Source organism: Mauremys reevesii, linkage group 16 (genome assembly GCF_016161935.1).
Source record: "Mauremys reevesii isolate NIE-2019 linkage group 16, ASM1616193v1, whole genome shotgun sequence".
Lineage (NCBI taxonomy): Eukaryota > Metazoa > Chordata > Testudines > Geoemydidae > Mauremys > Mauremys reevesii.
Window position 1 is genome coordinate 12,044,166 of NC_052638.1, and position 14,665 is coordinate 12,058,830.

General features: G+C 38.9%; 1 protein-coding gene across 7 annotated transcripts in view; it reads left to right on the plus strand.

The window, feature by feature from the left end:
- SLC7A6 (solute carrier family 7 member 6) overlaps positions 1-14,665 on the plus strand; it is a 45,505-nt gene that overhangs the window by 16,994 nt on the left and 13,846 nt on the right. For all 7 annotated transcript variants that reach the window (XM_039503800.1, XM_039503803.1, XM_039503798.1 and 4 more), the window contains 3 exons: positions 3,441-3,566; positions 5,813-5,957; positions 8,927-9,050. In XM_039503800.1, coding sequence (XP_039359734.1) covers positions 3,441-3,566; positions 5,813-5,957; positions 8,927-9,050 — 395 coding nt within the window. The remainder of the gene's footprint in view (positions 1-3,440; positions 3,567-5,812; positions 5,958-8,926; positions 9,051-14,665) is intronic.

The window sequence follows — 14,665 nt, forward strand, 5'->3', positions numbered from 1 at the left end:
TATGTGGATCATTGGTCTGATCAGTATATCTGTTCTTATGTTAAAGAAATGAGAGAAAAGCAGACACATTATTTCTGGCTGAAAAGGTTATGGCTTTCATGCTTGATTAACCTAGCGTTAGATCTTAAGATGTGTCTATCTTGGAGAAGAAGAAGTAATTTAATAAATCAGTCTCCTTTGTGGTTATGGCAGCAGGGAGAAACCTTTGCAGAAAAGCTTTGTTTTAGAAATCAGTTGTGTACTTTAAAATTCTGCCTTCAACCACTTGACTTCCTTGCTAGGACTCACCCCACTGCACTACTTTTATTTGTAGCTCTCTCGCTACAGAAGTCCTCCCTTGCTACGTGGCAGCAGTTTGCAACCTAAAATTGAGAATCAAATAAAATCTGTGAAGGGTACTAACTCGTTAAGGAAAACCAACATGAGCAGTGTCTCTGAACGTTATTGGGGATAGTTTCTGTGCAAAAATGGAGATTTTGTTTTCCAGTATACATAGTAACAAATACAAATTGTTTACTAGCTGATACACTGCAATATCATCTGCTTCCTGAAAATTCCAAATGTTGTGACACTTTACCATTCACTTCTGAAATCTTTACTATCATGGGATATTATCTCAAAATGCAGAGCCACACTTTACAATGCTATCAATATAAGCTAGCAAATTGACAACAGCTGCAACAAAATTGATAGAAGTAATCTTAGGGCAGGTTTACACTGCGGGGTTAAGTCAACCTAAGTTACATAACTTCAGCTACGTGAATAACATAGCTGGAGTCGACGTAGCTTAAGTCGACATATTGCAGTGTCTACACTGTGTTGGGTTGATGGGAGAAACTCTCCCGTCGACTTATCTTACGCTTCTCGTTCTGGTGGAGTACCGGAGTCAACAGGAGAGCAATCTACGGTCAATTTAGCAGGTCTTCACTTGACCCGCTAAATCGACCCTCAGTGGATCGATCGCCACAGTGTCGATCCAAGGTAAACGTAGACATACCCTTAGTAACCAGAAAAAAGCATATTCTAACAGTGAAATGGTTTGGTTTGTCCAAATTCTTAATTAGATTTTTTTAAACTCCAGAGATAGGACAGCACTTCACAATCAAATTGTCATGAAAACAGAGACCAAATGTTCTAATGTCTTCGTAATAGGAAAAACTTTTCATAAAAAATCATTTGCATATGGAAAATAATTACCTAAAAATGGTTGGCTAGAATAAAAAATCCTGTTCACATAAGTATGGTTTATTATAGAGTAACAAAAACAACTGTTTGTTTATGTTGGAAGGCAGATCTGATGCCAATTGTTTTCCCCTGAGTGTTTCTCAGGAGCTGCTACGGTCATGGTTTTCGAAATTTGATACTTCTGTTTTTCCCAGTCTTGACAAGTTGAAGGAAATGTGGTTCATCCTTTTCAGTTGCCAACTTTTCAAGTTCACTAGTCTCACGCTTGTATGGGATCATTACCCTTGTTTTTTAGTATTTTTGAATTATTATTTTTCCATGGGGTAACTGGACTAAGTACATTCCTGTCTCCGTGTGCTGCCTCCTGTTTTTTTTTCCTTGCTGGGTTGTAGCTCTTTAACCAAGTTTTAAACTATATAAGAATATAACTTTTTATAATCCAGAAAATTGCTTTGTATATTAGTTAGTTTTGGTTTGCCACTACATCACTTTATCAATCAATGTGACTACATTGTTTAAGATACCCTTATAATACCATGTTTTTTCAGTAAGAAAGCTTTGTAAAATACAATTGGATTTCACTAACTATATATTGGTTGCTAGTGCAGATATCTGCATCTGGGGAAGTGCCTAAAATGCAGGATTGAAATAAATTAATTATAATCTGGATAGTGCAAAAATTCCTCTGAATTGTAGAAGAACAATCAAGATACAGCTAGATAATCCCTGAATATTCAGATGGTACTTAGGTTGGGGAGATGTTTGAGGAAAAAATGAACACAATAGAGCAATACTGCGAACTGTTGAATGTAGTGTGTAGCAACAGCAATCAGAGGAGAGATGATCTGATACATTTGGTTACATGAGCAAGTCTAAAGTCACAGAATCATAGAATATCAGGGCTGGAAGGGACCTCAGGAAGTCATCTAGTCCAACCCCCTGCTCAGAGCAGGACCAATCCCCAAGTAAATCATCCCAGCCAGGGCTTTGTCAAGCCGGGCCTTAAAACCTCTAAGGATGGAGATTCCACCACCTCCCTAGGTAACCCATTCCAGCGCTTCACCACCCTCCTAGTGAAATAGTGTTTCCTAATACCCAACCTAGACCTCCCCCACTGCAACTTGAGACCATTGCTTCTTGTTCAGTCATCTGCCTCCACTGGAAACAGCTGAGCTCCATCTTCTTTGGAACTCCCCTTCAGGTAGTTGAAGGCTGTTATCAATTCTCCCCTCACTCTTTTCTCTTCTGTAGACTAAATAACCCCAGCTCCCTCAGCCTCTCCTCGTAAGATATGTGCCCCAGCCCCCTGATCATTTTCGTTGCCCTCCACTTGACTCTCTCCAATTTGTCCATATCCCTTCTGTAGTGGGGGGACTAAAACTGGACTCAGTATTCCAGGTGTGGCCTCATCAGTGCTGAGTAGAGGGGAATAATCACTTCCCTCAATCTGCCGGCAGTGCTCCTACTACAGCCCAATATGCTGTTGGCCTGTTCCCCAAGGTGTCTCCTTATTTCTATTTTTCATCACACTAACACCAGTTTTAATGAAAAATTTTTCCCATCAGTCAAATGTTGCCTTATCTGTGGAGCTTACCCCGCTAATTGGTGAGATCTGTTCTAACCTTGTCTCTTTCAACTGTCTTAAAATGTGCAATTGATCTCAAGAGAATTATCAATGTCCATTTTCAGCTTTCCAAATTTCACATTTTAAAGACTATAAAACCTGTGAAATTATCTTGGATGTTGAACTAATCTTCAGGCTACCAAGAAAAGGGCAAAATCATTAACTTACCATTTTTTGCATCTGTCTAAAGGAGTTTTGAGGTGAACCAGAACATTATTGTAAAATATAAAATGAGAGGAGATTCTCTGCTGCCTTTGACTTGAATGATAGTTGCAGAACGGAGCCTCAAGACTGAGGGGTAAAACCAGGAAAATGGGAACAGGCCCAGCAGGTCTGACATGTGGTGGAGGGTCTTTCTTCCTGTCCTTGGCAAAAAGAATAGAATGTGTCTTTAGAATGGATGTTCCCCACTCTTGTTCTTTTGTCATAAATTAAGCAATGCATAATAGTAAGACAATATGTTGTGAGTGCCAGTAAACATTGCTTAGTTTAATTTTCCCAGGCTCTTAAGCTTATTTTAGCATAGTTTAAATTTAGCATCTATACACTGACAACATGGACAGTAATTAAAATCTGTGCTTAACAAAGATCATGCATAACTTCATTTTCATCTTCCTTTTTTGTCTCCTAGGTCTTCTAACATTTATAAATTGTGCCTATGTTAAATGGGGAACAAGGGTGCAGGATATATTCACATATGCTAAAGTCATTGCCCTTATTGTCATCATCATAACAGGAATTGTTAAACTATGCCAGGGTAAGTGTATGAAACTAATTAGAGGTTGGTGTGTATCAATAAGGCTGGGGAATAATCAGTTTGGTTTTCATTAGGAATATCCATAGTAGCTGCAAAACAGTATTTTTAAATTAATCTGTCATGTTATATTTATGTAATACCAGATATCTCTATTAAGCAATAAGGTTCAACATATCCATCCAGATATTAACAACTTGGCCAATGTTGTGAATGAAGATCATACTTGAATTGGCCTAAGACACCTAAGCAATTTTACACCCTCTAGTTTGGAATGGTTAGTGGAATGAAAGAGCAAGCAGCAACATGCAGAACTTGCAAAATACAATATGAATAGAGAAATATGATCTCTCCAACATCTAGTAAACAAATCTTACTATCATATTGTTAGGTTCAGTGAACCTCAATCTAAGCTTTTTGTAATCTGGATTTTGGATAAAATGTGCAATTACACAAAACTGTAAAATTGCAATACTTCTCTTCAGAAGTATGCCTTCACAGATATCTGTCTATGAAGCTGAATGGACTCAAAGCCATTTAAAAGGAGCTATACACTTAGATGCGTGCCTCTGAAGGTGACTGTACTGCATCTATAGAAGGAGTATCAGCCCAGCTTGCTTTGTTCCTGACTTCTCTTCTTTATTGTTCAGCATTAAATAGTTTATTGCTGGTTCTTTTTCTTATTAGTCAGAATATTTTAGTTTTTAAAGTTGTTTTCCATCAAACTTTTTTTTTTGAGTTTTACTCCTGTGTGTTTTGGAAGCTCTGTGTTGGCTTAAAGTACACAATCCAATTTTAAATTATATGAAAAATGTGTCCTTAGTCCAAATTATACTTTCTGTGTTTAGAGTGAAGTCACTGTTGAGAGACTGTAGCCCTTGTTCTTTCCTTATTCTTGGGCCAGTATGGAACAAAACGTGCCTATATGAGCACTATTGCACAGTGTGTCACTTCTTCAGTTCAAAACACCGCTGTACCATCAGCTGCTCCACTGACCTTAATATGTTTACCACTAACATCCTGGATGCTGCCTACCTTCTTCCCTCCTCCTAACTTGGCTGTTGCTCCATCTTTCTCAGTGTCATCCAAGATACTGAGGAGAGAGATGCAGTGACACATTTAAAGGACTCAAATATTTAGGCTGGTCAACCTTGGCAATGCCTTATAAACTGCTTTTTCCACCCTACACATAGCAACATATTGCTGTAAAGTACAAGGTGTTTAGAACTGTAGCTATATATTTGGGCATTGGAATGAACAAGATAGTAACTTGCCTTCCTGTAGTCAATATTATAAACTGTTTATATTGCTATCGTATTGCCACTGTGCTGACAATGTCAGCACATGTTGGAAAAACTCACTCCAAGTTGAAGGGTGATGTAAATGATATTAGTCACAACAGTATTGATAGCACACAAGACTTAAGTGTACTTGGGAAGATTTTCTCCCAACTATTATTTAATTAGATTTTACGTTCCCTTAATTGCTATCAATTTGGCCCTTTTGATACTTAAACTAAATTGGTCTACCTCTTAAAATGCACGTATTCATTGACTCGTTACTTTTTGTATGCACTTAAATGTTTACAATGTAATGGATAGTAGTCTGGTCCTATGAAGTAACTGTAACTCATCAAATAAATCAGAACTTTAACAAAATTTAGATACAGATATTTATCCATTTGGATAAATGACTGATTTTAGAAATCTGCGTGCATTTTTGAAAGAGAGTAATCCCTGACTCCCCCGCCCCCACCCTCCAAAAAACAAAACAAAAAAACCCAACCACCCCAAAAGGCTTAGTTTTGACACACACAAGCAAAGTGGTTCAGAATTTCAGAGATAGTATGACCCATAGAATTGTACCATTTCATTTGTATACATTGGCTTGCGCTAAAAGGATACTGCCAACGCTGTTACAACTATGATTGAACTGTATTTTGGGTTACAAGCCTGTACTTCACTGTCCCTCAGTTCTGTCTCTGCTGTTACTGTGAACAGGTCAGGTATTTATTGCATAATAATAATGCTTTCTGAGTTCTCCATAGAGTAGACTTTTTACAAAATTAAGTGCCCTGCTTATTCTCAAGGCTGTAACAGGCAGAATGGAAAGATGGGTCAGTGAGTGATCTTGAGAATGTCAGAATTCCTAGTTCTTGGCTTGTTTTGCAACTTTGTATATCAAACTAAAAAACATTTTTACTTACTGTCATACAATAATGTATGTATGTATTTCTCCCCAACACACAGGACATTCAGGACACTTTCAGAATTCCTTTGAGGGATCTTCTTGGGACCTAGGAGACATTTCTCTTGCACTGTATTCTGCATTGTTCTCTTACTCAGGATGGGATACCCTTAATTTTGTAACAGAAGAAATCAAAAACCCAGAAAGGTAAAGGCTCCCTTTTTTTTTCTTTTTTAAAGGAAGGATGTTATTTCATTAAACCTAGACAGTTCTTAAGTCACTAAGGTAGTGACTATTTTTCACTGAAATGTGTTCTGAGCTGACAAGGAATTTGATTATGGTAGAATTACTCTGTATGGACACACAACTCTCACAACTTTATACTGGATCACCAACACAGGATTATTAAGTGTAAGGTTTATTAACGGCTGAAACACTTTAAAAGTAAGGAAGCCTTGATGACTACAGCATACTAGTTGATTAGCAATCGTTACTTTGCAGTTACGTATCATGGATAGTTCTTTACAAATAGACTTCAATATTGCAGTGTAAATGGTGCACACAATGTTTTTATTTGTGCAATTGCCAAGACAGTTTCTAAGTCTCAAAACATAATCCCCACACACAGGTGAATGCTGCAAATGTACGCCTGACAAGTCAGTTAATTGTGTAGCTCAGTCTTTAAACAGAAATGGTTAATGTAAAATTCACATCTGTCTGACAATTTTTACCTATTACAAGTAACAGCTAAGATTGCTATAGCTGAAAGATGAGAGAGAGAGAGAGAGAGAGAGGGGTTTCCTTTTTTCCCCAGCTGGCTTGCTTTATACATTATTAGTCAGTTTGCCCTGTTTGAGCTTTCACACAGCAAAGGAGACACATTTTCCTTTAAGAATTGTTGTTGCAAAATGACAATTAGCAACCATCTCTTAACTGACTAGATTTCAGGCTGACAATGTCTCTTTTTAACTGCTTTGGTAGTGAGTGTTGTACACCTACCCATAAGAGATTTAACACTGCTTATGTTAGTTGCCTTTCTGCATCTGTTGGCAGAGAACATTTATTTTAAAAACTCCCTTTTGAGTGCTATTGCAATATCTTTCCACCTTCCTCTTAAAGATAATATTCTGCTGTGTTAACAGTTAAGTAATTTTTTTCTATTGGATTTCATGTAAAAACAAGCTTTCTGCTAGGAACATTTAATTAAGATGATGAAACCTCCTTTACATCAATTTGTTGTTCATAAGTTCAAGTTTCTAATGCAGCAGGCTTTATTCCTGGCAGTGACTCTCACTCATAAAGCAAGCTTCACATTCTAGTCGCCCATATTATACTAATGCTCAAAAGAATAAGGAGGTGTTTTGATCTCCTGAAATTCCTTTGAGTATGATAGAATTTTTCCATAATCATCCTGTCTTATGCTTGTCCTGTGAAAGTTCTAGTCCACAATTACATGTGAAAAGGTCCCTGGGCTTTTTATTTCTTGAAGATTAATGCTCTTGAAGAGCCATTCCAGTTTTTTTTTTGTTTCATTAGGTGACATGTCTGCATTTCTTCTTCATGCTAAGATCCACAGACCCATTACAATGGGTACTTCAGGCTGCTTGTCCCGGACCAGGGACTCTATAGCCAGCAGCCACGTACTGCCCTGCCTCCTACTCCACCATCTGTTTCCCTAGGCCACTTCCCCGCAGCCCTAGCACCTTCTCTGTCCTCGTATCAGGGCCTCAGTCTGGCAGCCATCAGGTTGGAGCTCCCTCTTGCTCCCCTGACCCTGACGGCACTGCTCTGTCCGTGCTGCTGTCTCTCTCAACCCTCCTACAGGGCAGCCAGTCCTCCTCCCAAGAGACTGCCTCTATTCTGCTCAGCAGCCCTTCTTATATGGGCCAGCCTGATCCTGATTGGCTGCTCCACTAAGCCTTCTCCCTATTGGCTGGCTCAATAAGCCCTCTTCTAATTGGCTGGGTTCTGCGCAGCCTCCCCAAGGCAGCTTTAACCCTTCTTCTGCCTATGTGGGGCAGCCACCCCACTGCACTGGGGTACTAGATTATTACTAAATGTCTATTAGTAATATATATTTCAGGAATGATCCTTGTGTTCCTTGTTTTCCAAGAATGTAGTGGGATATAATTATATTGGTTAATCTTTGGTGCAATGAAAATTATTGCTATTGCTGAGAAGAACATAGTTATATTCTCCATTTTCTCTCCTTTCTTCTCTGCGGAGCTGGCACTTTCCTTTTGTTCTTGTTTCACATCATTAAATTGTAGCTTAAACTGGTATTTGAAGTAAGTAATTGCTCTCTGGATGGATCTCAGCCACTAACCAGTACAATGCTCAGATCTTTGAACCACGAGTGTTGCATTAGTCACTCTCTAGGAGAACAGTCCCAAGAATCATGGTCTGTTAGTTATCTTTTAAAGAGTTTTTAATGACATTTTGCCACAGCAATTTGACTTTATGATAGTGATGACATTGCAATGGTGTTGAATACCTTTTTTAATGTCATTAAGTCAGTAATGGAAAAAATCCTTACTCTATGCTAAATTATATTTTAAAAGGTAAATGACTCTTCAACATATTAAATCCAATAAATGCAAAAGGCTGACTTGGAGTTTATCACTCTCTAAGAATTGATCCAGTTTGCTGGCTTTGCCACCCTGAACGAGTGACAATTTTTTCAAAACTTTGTTTTGTTTTGACAGGAGGTTTTTGAAAGAGGAAGAGCTTGCATTCAGTTTGATTACATTTGATAAATGTTTCTGTTTAGTCTAGCTCTAAATAACTTAGATATTTCCATTGACATCTGACATTGACAGATAGGCAAAGTAAGAAAAATGCTACTTAGACCTTATTAGAGTTTCATTTAACGATATTACTTTGACATGCGATGTTGACAGTTTGTGTTTTAACAGTTATAAAGCATTAACTTTTTGAATCTGTATTTAGTGTTTTTAGTCTAATTATTGTCTGACTTCCACCATAATTTTCTGCAACTGTGAAAATTTAAATCTATTTAAAAATAGGGAAAAAAATTAACCCATAATTTTGCACAACTGTAGACCTGTAAATAGTTTAAAAATGCTTAAAAATAAATATTGATATCTGTTGAAATGATATATTTTAAAAAACCCTAGAATTTTCCCAAGCCTATTTGCTGTTTTTTGTCTCATCAGGAATCTGCCACTGGCTATTGCAGTTTCTATGCCCATTGTGACGGTTATCTATATTTTGACCAACATAGCTTACTATACGGTGTTGGATATTCATGCTGTTCTTTCTAGTGATGCTGTGGCGGTGGTAAGTCAAATATATACCATACTGCTGTATTGCCAAAACTTCATATTTTAGGGATAGATTTACTACTTTACCTACAATGTAAAGTCCCTGGTTTCTCATGTCCTTTCCTGTGCCATTTATATTTCCCCTAAATCTAGAAGGGGAGACAAATTGAATAATTTCTCCTAAATACTTAAATCTAGTCTTAAACACAAATATTGTGAATGAGCATACTGTGTATTGGTTTCTTTTAACTTAATAGCAGTCTTATTTAAAACCAGCACCTAATCCAAGCCACTGGCATATTTTGAAAAGATTCTGACTAGGTGTTTGCTCCTTGAGGTATGTAAAGAATAATAATAGGAATCATTAATACTTAGCATGTTAGTCATTCTTATGCTATAGTCTTTAATAACTTGAAATGTGTTTGAAAAATGTTGTACTGAGTCACTAGTTAATCTGTCTTCAGTGTGAAATAGCTTTATCGTCTGTTTGCAAATAGAGATGTTGCAATTTAGCCGTGCTAATATTTGTACTTTTCTCTCTAAGTAAGTTTTATCACTCATTGTTTCCTAGCCCTACTAAAATTACATCAATTCCTACAATTCTCCTGTAAAACAGAAGTACAAAATTGGGGAAAAAAATAAAAATCTTGAATTTGGAGGATTGGATGCTCGTTTGTGTGTGGGTTTTTTTTAAAGTACCCTAAGTTTTATTCAGTAATTCACCTATTCTCCATAATATAATGTCTTACAGATACAATATATTCTCTATATCTGGGATTGGCAAACTTTGGCATGTGGCCCATCACGGAAAGCCACTGGCGGGCCGGTTTGTTTACCTGCAACGTCTGCAGGTTTGGCCGATTTGCAGCTCCCCTTGGCCGCGGTTCACCATTCCAGGCCAATGGGGGCTGCAGGAAAAGGTGGCTCGGCCCATGCTGCTTCTCACAGCCCCCATTGGCCTGGAAAATGGTACAGTGTAAAATGGTACAGTGTCTTTTAATTCTGACTTGGAAGTTGGATTCTAATGCTATTTTCACAGTATTTCTTTTGAAAAGAACCCACTAAGTAGTTTCCATTTCTACTCATCTATTTTTGATTTAGTGGATCTCGATGCAGTGATTTATTGAATGTAAAAATATGTGCATTTTATATGCAACGGTGATACTCAAGACTGGGCAGGTTAGGGTTTCCCTTCTAATGCATTGCACATTAGGACACACTGTAGACAAAGGAAAGTTTTGATTCTGGGGTAAAAGTTATCCTAACCATATGCAGTGATTGTATACAGAGCAGCAGTGAAACTGCTAATGTTATCTCACTCTGCCACTACTTAGGAACATTGTGAACAGTATCCAAGGTAGGCATCGGTGCTGTTCACAGTGGGGAGAAGGCCTTGAAACATTGAAGCTGGGAATAGAGTCTCTTTCCCCATTGTCGTCAGTCAGGAGGCTTTGGGGTGAAGGAAAAAAGACCAGTTTCCCTTTTCAGCAGCCAAAGCTGGAATGGGAGGGCTTCAAATCTGACACATACTAGTCAGAGGCTGGATCCAAACATGGCGTCTTGGTGTGGGAATCCACCATACTTGCTCTTCTCAGTAACTGGGAGCTGAAGGAGTGGCTTCAGCAGAGTATAGCTTTAGACCTAATTGATGAAGCATTCCTCCTTTCATATATGATGTCAGCCTCTGGTTACTAGGCTTAGTCCATGTGTTAGTGTCTGGCAAATTTGTCCTTTCTCCCCATCCTAATCCCTGATATAAGATCTTTTTTTTTATTATTATTATTATTATTATTATTATTTTTTTTTTAGATTTATAGCTCTGCAGTTTTTCTCAAGGGAGTTTGCCAATCCTAAATACATCTCATTTGTCAAAAGTTGCTTGCAAACTGTCACAGATATGGTTTCAACTCTGGTCTTCCATTTCAGCTTCAATTATGTACTGGAGTCCTTGCTACTGTTCATTTATACATATACAAACTAATTATTACTCTACAGAATGAGCATACCTTTTCAGTAGTGCTGGAACAATTTTTATAGTGGGGGTGCTGAAGGCGGAAACCATATATTTGGGTTGTTTTTACTACTACAAGCCAGGGGGTGCAGTAGCACCCACACACCTTTTAGACAGTGGTTGTGAACTTCTACGTCACCTTTCCCTCCCAGTAAATATTTAATTGTTAGAGTGTTTTTAGTTTCTACCAATTTATTTGGGACTCTGCTGTCTACAGTGTGCACATGTACTAGTCATAACATCTTTCCATTCAGTATATGGCCGGCATCTTATTCCAGGTACAGGGTCTTATCTGACTTCCTAATTCTAAGCATATACTTGGCTTTCTCCTTCATGACACTGTGTCTACAGATCCTCACTCCCACGCAGTGATGGAATCTATTTCAGAGGTACTAAAAAAACACCCATCTGCCCCTTGGACGCAGAACCCAGTACTCTCCCTGTATCAGAATCGGTGTTGGGTTAGGTAGTATAATATTTTAGTTGTACGTATTTATCCAGTAGTATTTTCCTTATTTTTGTTATTTGGACTCTGTCTAATGGTTAGATTCTTTCTGATTTGACAGATGGGGGAAAGAGGTCAGGTTAGGGATATGGCTATGTAGTTATCAGTTATGCCCAATAAGTCCTTTGATCTAACAGGTCTGAATAGTTGGATGGTGATGGATGGCTCTTTGGTTTGAGCCCAGCTGTAGAAGTTATTGCATCCATTAGAGAGTCTTTGGGTTCTTGCTTGTGAGTAGAGCAGCCAGGTCCTCTAAGAATTTGGGGTGCTGTGTCTGCTTCTAAGAAAAGGAAGCATAGTGGCTGTAAGCATTTCAGCTTACTGCCTCTTTGCTAGGTGTGGCCATGGCTCAGATGACAAACACCTGTCCCTCAGTTTTCTTTCATGCTTTGGGTAGTTTAGGGATTTCCCTTCCCCTCCTTCAAGTCAGTATTCCCCTTCCAGGGCAACAATAATTTGCAAAGTAAACAAAACAGTCCTTTGCCCTCTCCTCTTTCCAGGAGCCATATGGCCTTCCCCTTGGATGTGGGAGAGTGAAGATGTTCACTTATGCAGAATCTTTGCATCTGGTCCTATGAGTCCAAGGTTGATGGGGCATATAACCAATGTGCTGAGATTCCTGGAATAGACATGCTTTTCTCAGAGCTGCTTTTACCTCATATTAAATGGGAACATGGATCTGGGGGAGGCTCCAGAAGGGAAAGGCGGTGTATGCTAGCAGTTATCCTTTTGGGTTTACAATTTCTGAAGTTCCCTTTCCATTATGATTGCTTTTCTAGGCCTATCATCTGCATTTGGCTATTACTGTTCTTGGGTGTCTGCCAGCTTCTCTTGCAGTAGAAAACTGGGAGCCTGATTGACTTTGCCAGCTAGCATCCAGCCCACTTTCTTTGGTTGCGTTGATATCTTCCAAAAAGACCAGTTTGGGAGGAAGGCATCTTCTTCTGCACCTGTTAATTTAAGAACTTATCATTAGAAGCAGTAATGGGTCGCTGCTTTCAGATACAGTGTGCTTATTGTACCAGAAGGACCTACAGCCCTTTTCACCAGGGGAGCAATAAGTTCTGCAGTATCTATTTGTCATGTGCCGGTTATTGAGATTTGCAATGCTGCTACCTGAAGTTTTATTCATGTCTTCACAAAGCATATTCTCTCTTGTTTCCCAATACTGAGTCAGATCAGACTAGGTTGCCTTCAGGAGAGCAGTGTTTTCACTATCATTTCAGTTATTCCTACTCTGCCTTCTTGTTGAGGCTTGTCACTGTTTTCTAGTCTAACTGTATCTGCAGAAACAGTGTCATGAAGAAGAGGTTGCTTGCTGACTCAAGTTGTTCTCCAAATGTATTGCCTCTGCAGATTCAGATGACTCTCCTTTCTCTCCTCTACTTTAGAGAGTTAAAGTATGTGCCTGAAGTTAGAGAAGAACTGAGGGACAGTTGAGGACTTACAATGTTGGTTCTAAAATCCATGAACAGAGGCACATGCCTTCCCAGTGGTGAGCTTCTCTGAAACAAGTTCCTGTCACACAGTGAAGAGCACATGATCTCTCAGTGGAATATATGGAAGTAACACATTTGGAGAACAAAAGCTATTTTGCTAAGGGTATTTTAAAAAAGGTTGCTTATCTGCTTATGAATCTTGTACTTTTCTGACTTAAAACCTGATTGAAATTTCTTTGGTATGCAACATTGATTGTTGGATATAGGTATATTGAAAGAGTTCACTCAATTTGAGTTATCAATCTTTTTACTGGTTCTTACTTGTTAATTGGTAGGTCCCTCATCTCTTCTCATTTTCAGCACTGAAATCACTAGCACACCTTTGGGGCTGTGTAAATAGAAATATTGCTGTTACTTTAGCCCTTGAAGACTGCATTTATACTTGCAAACTTTCGAGAGGTTAATGAACTGCCTGTGCAGCTTCACCAGTGTAAACAGTCATGGAAACTATAGTATAGATGGGGCTCAAGCATCTTTACCATAGTCCTCAAACCTAGTCCCTGTCTGTTACAGCTTCCACTGAAGCTGCACTGGTGGTGCTTTATAGCTACAAAGTGTGTGAGTGTAGACATACACAACAGGAGGTGTGAGATCAAGGGGTTGAGTCAGAACTGGGGAGAAGGATCGGCATGTTAGTATAATTTTAAGGGAACACATTTTGTCCTTGGCTATTCTGCAGAATTTGTACCCGTTTCCAGCATTGTTGCAGCTCCTACACTAGGGTTAGGAGCAGTTTAAGCTCTAGTGTAGATTAAGCACAAGCATTTTCACCACTATCTTGAATTTCTGATCTGAGTAGCTGTACTGTTGGAAAATGGGTATGCAATTTTTTTAGTGTAGATCTGGCCAAAGAGGCTGGGGTATATCCAGAAGAGCATATCCATGCAGTGGACTATAGATCTTAAATAACCGAAATCATGCATGGCATAATCGAGTGGTTGAAAGATGAAGAAAAGATTCCACCCTGTACCTTGCACTGCAGCAGCACCTTCTGTCCCTGGGAAAAGAGAGGAGATATTTTCCATCTCAAATATTTAAGGGGAGCAATGTGGGTTGCAGTGGGGACCAGCCAGTAGGATTATCACTGAAAGCAGAGTGGAAAGACACTTTAAAAACATGACAAACTGATTTCTATTGCACCACCAGAAATTAGAGTACCCCGTTACATTTCCAATTGATGTAGTCACTACTTTAGTGCAGGTCACTTGAATTTATTTGATCAAATTGAACAGATCTCACCCAGTGTTTTTGTTTAGACAAACAAGCTTTCTGTGAGTGGCACAGAATTTTATGCACTCAGCAGTTTTCTTTTGTTCGGGTCTTTTGCAGGTGCAGCTTTCCTACTTGCAAATGAGGTTACCATGAGTCAGTTTCCTTATTTCCTTTAGGAAACAGTTCTCAAAGGTCAGGAAGCTTAAAGGGGGGGAAATGTTCTACGTTCTCACGCCAGATCTTTCTGTTCCCTGCCTCTGCCCTCCAGTGCACAGACCTAGGCTGGCAGGGGGAATCCAAAACAAAATGCTATACTGCACACACTTTTCTCTCTCTGGGGAGAGGATGAGCAAGAACAAACCCACAGGGGAGATGTTAGTTACTTAATATATTACTGAAAGGTG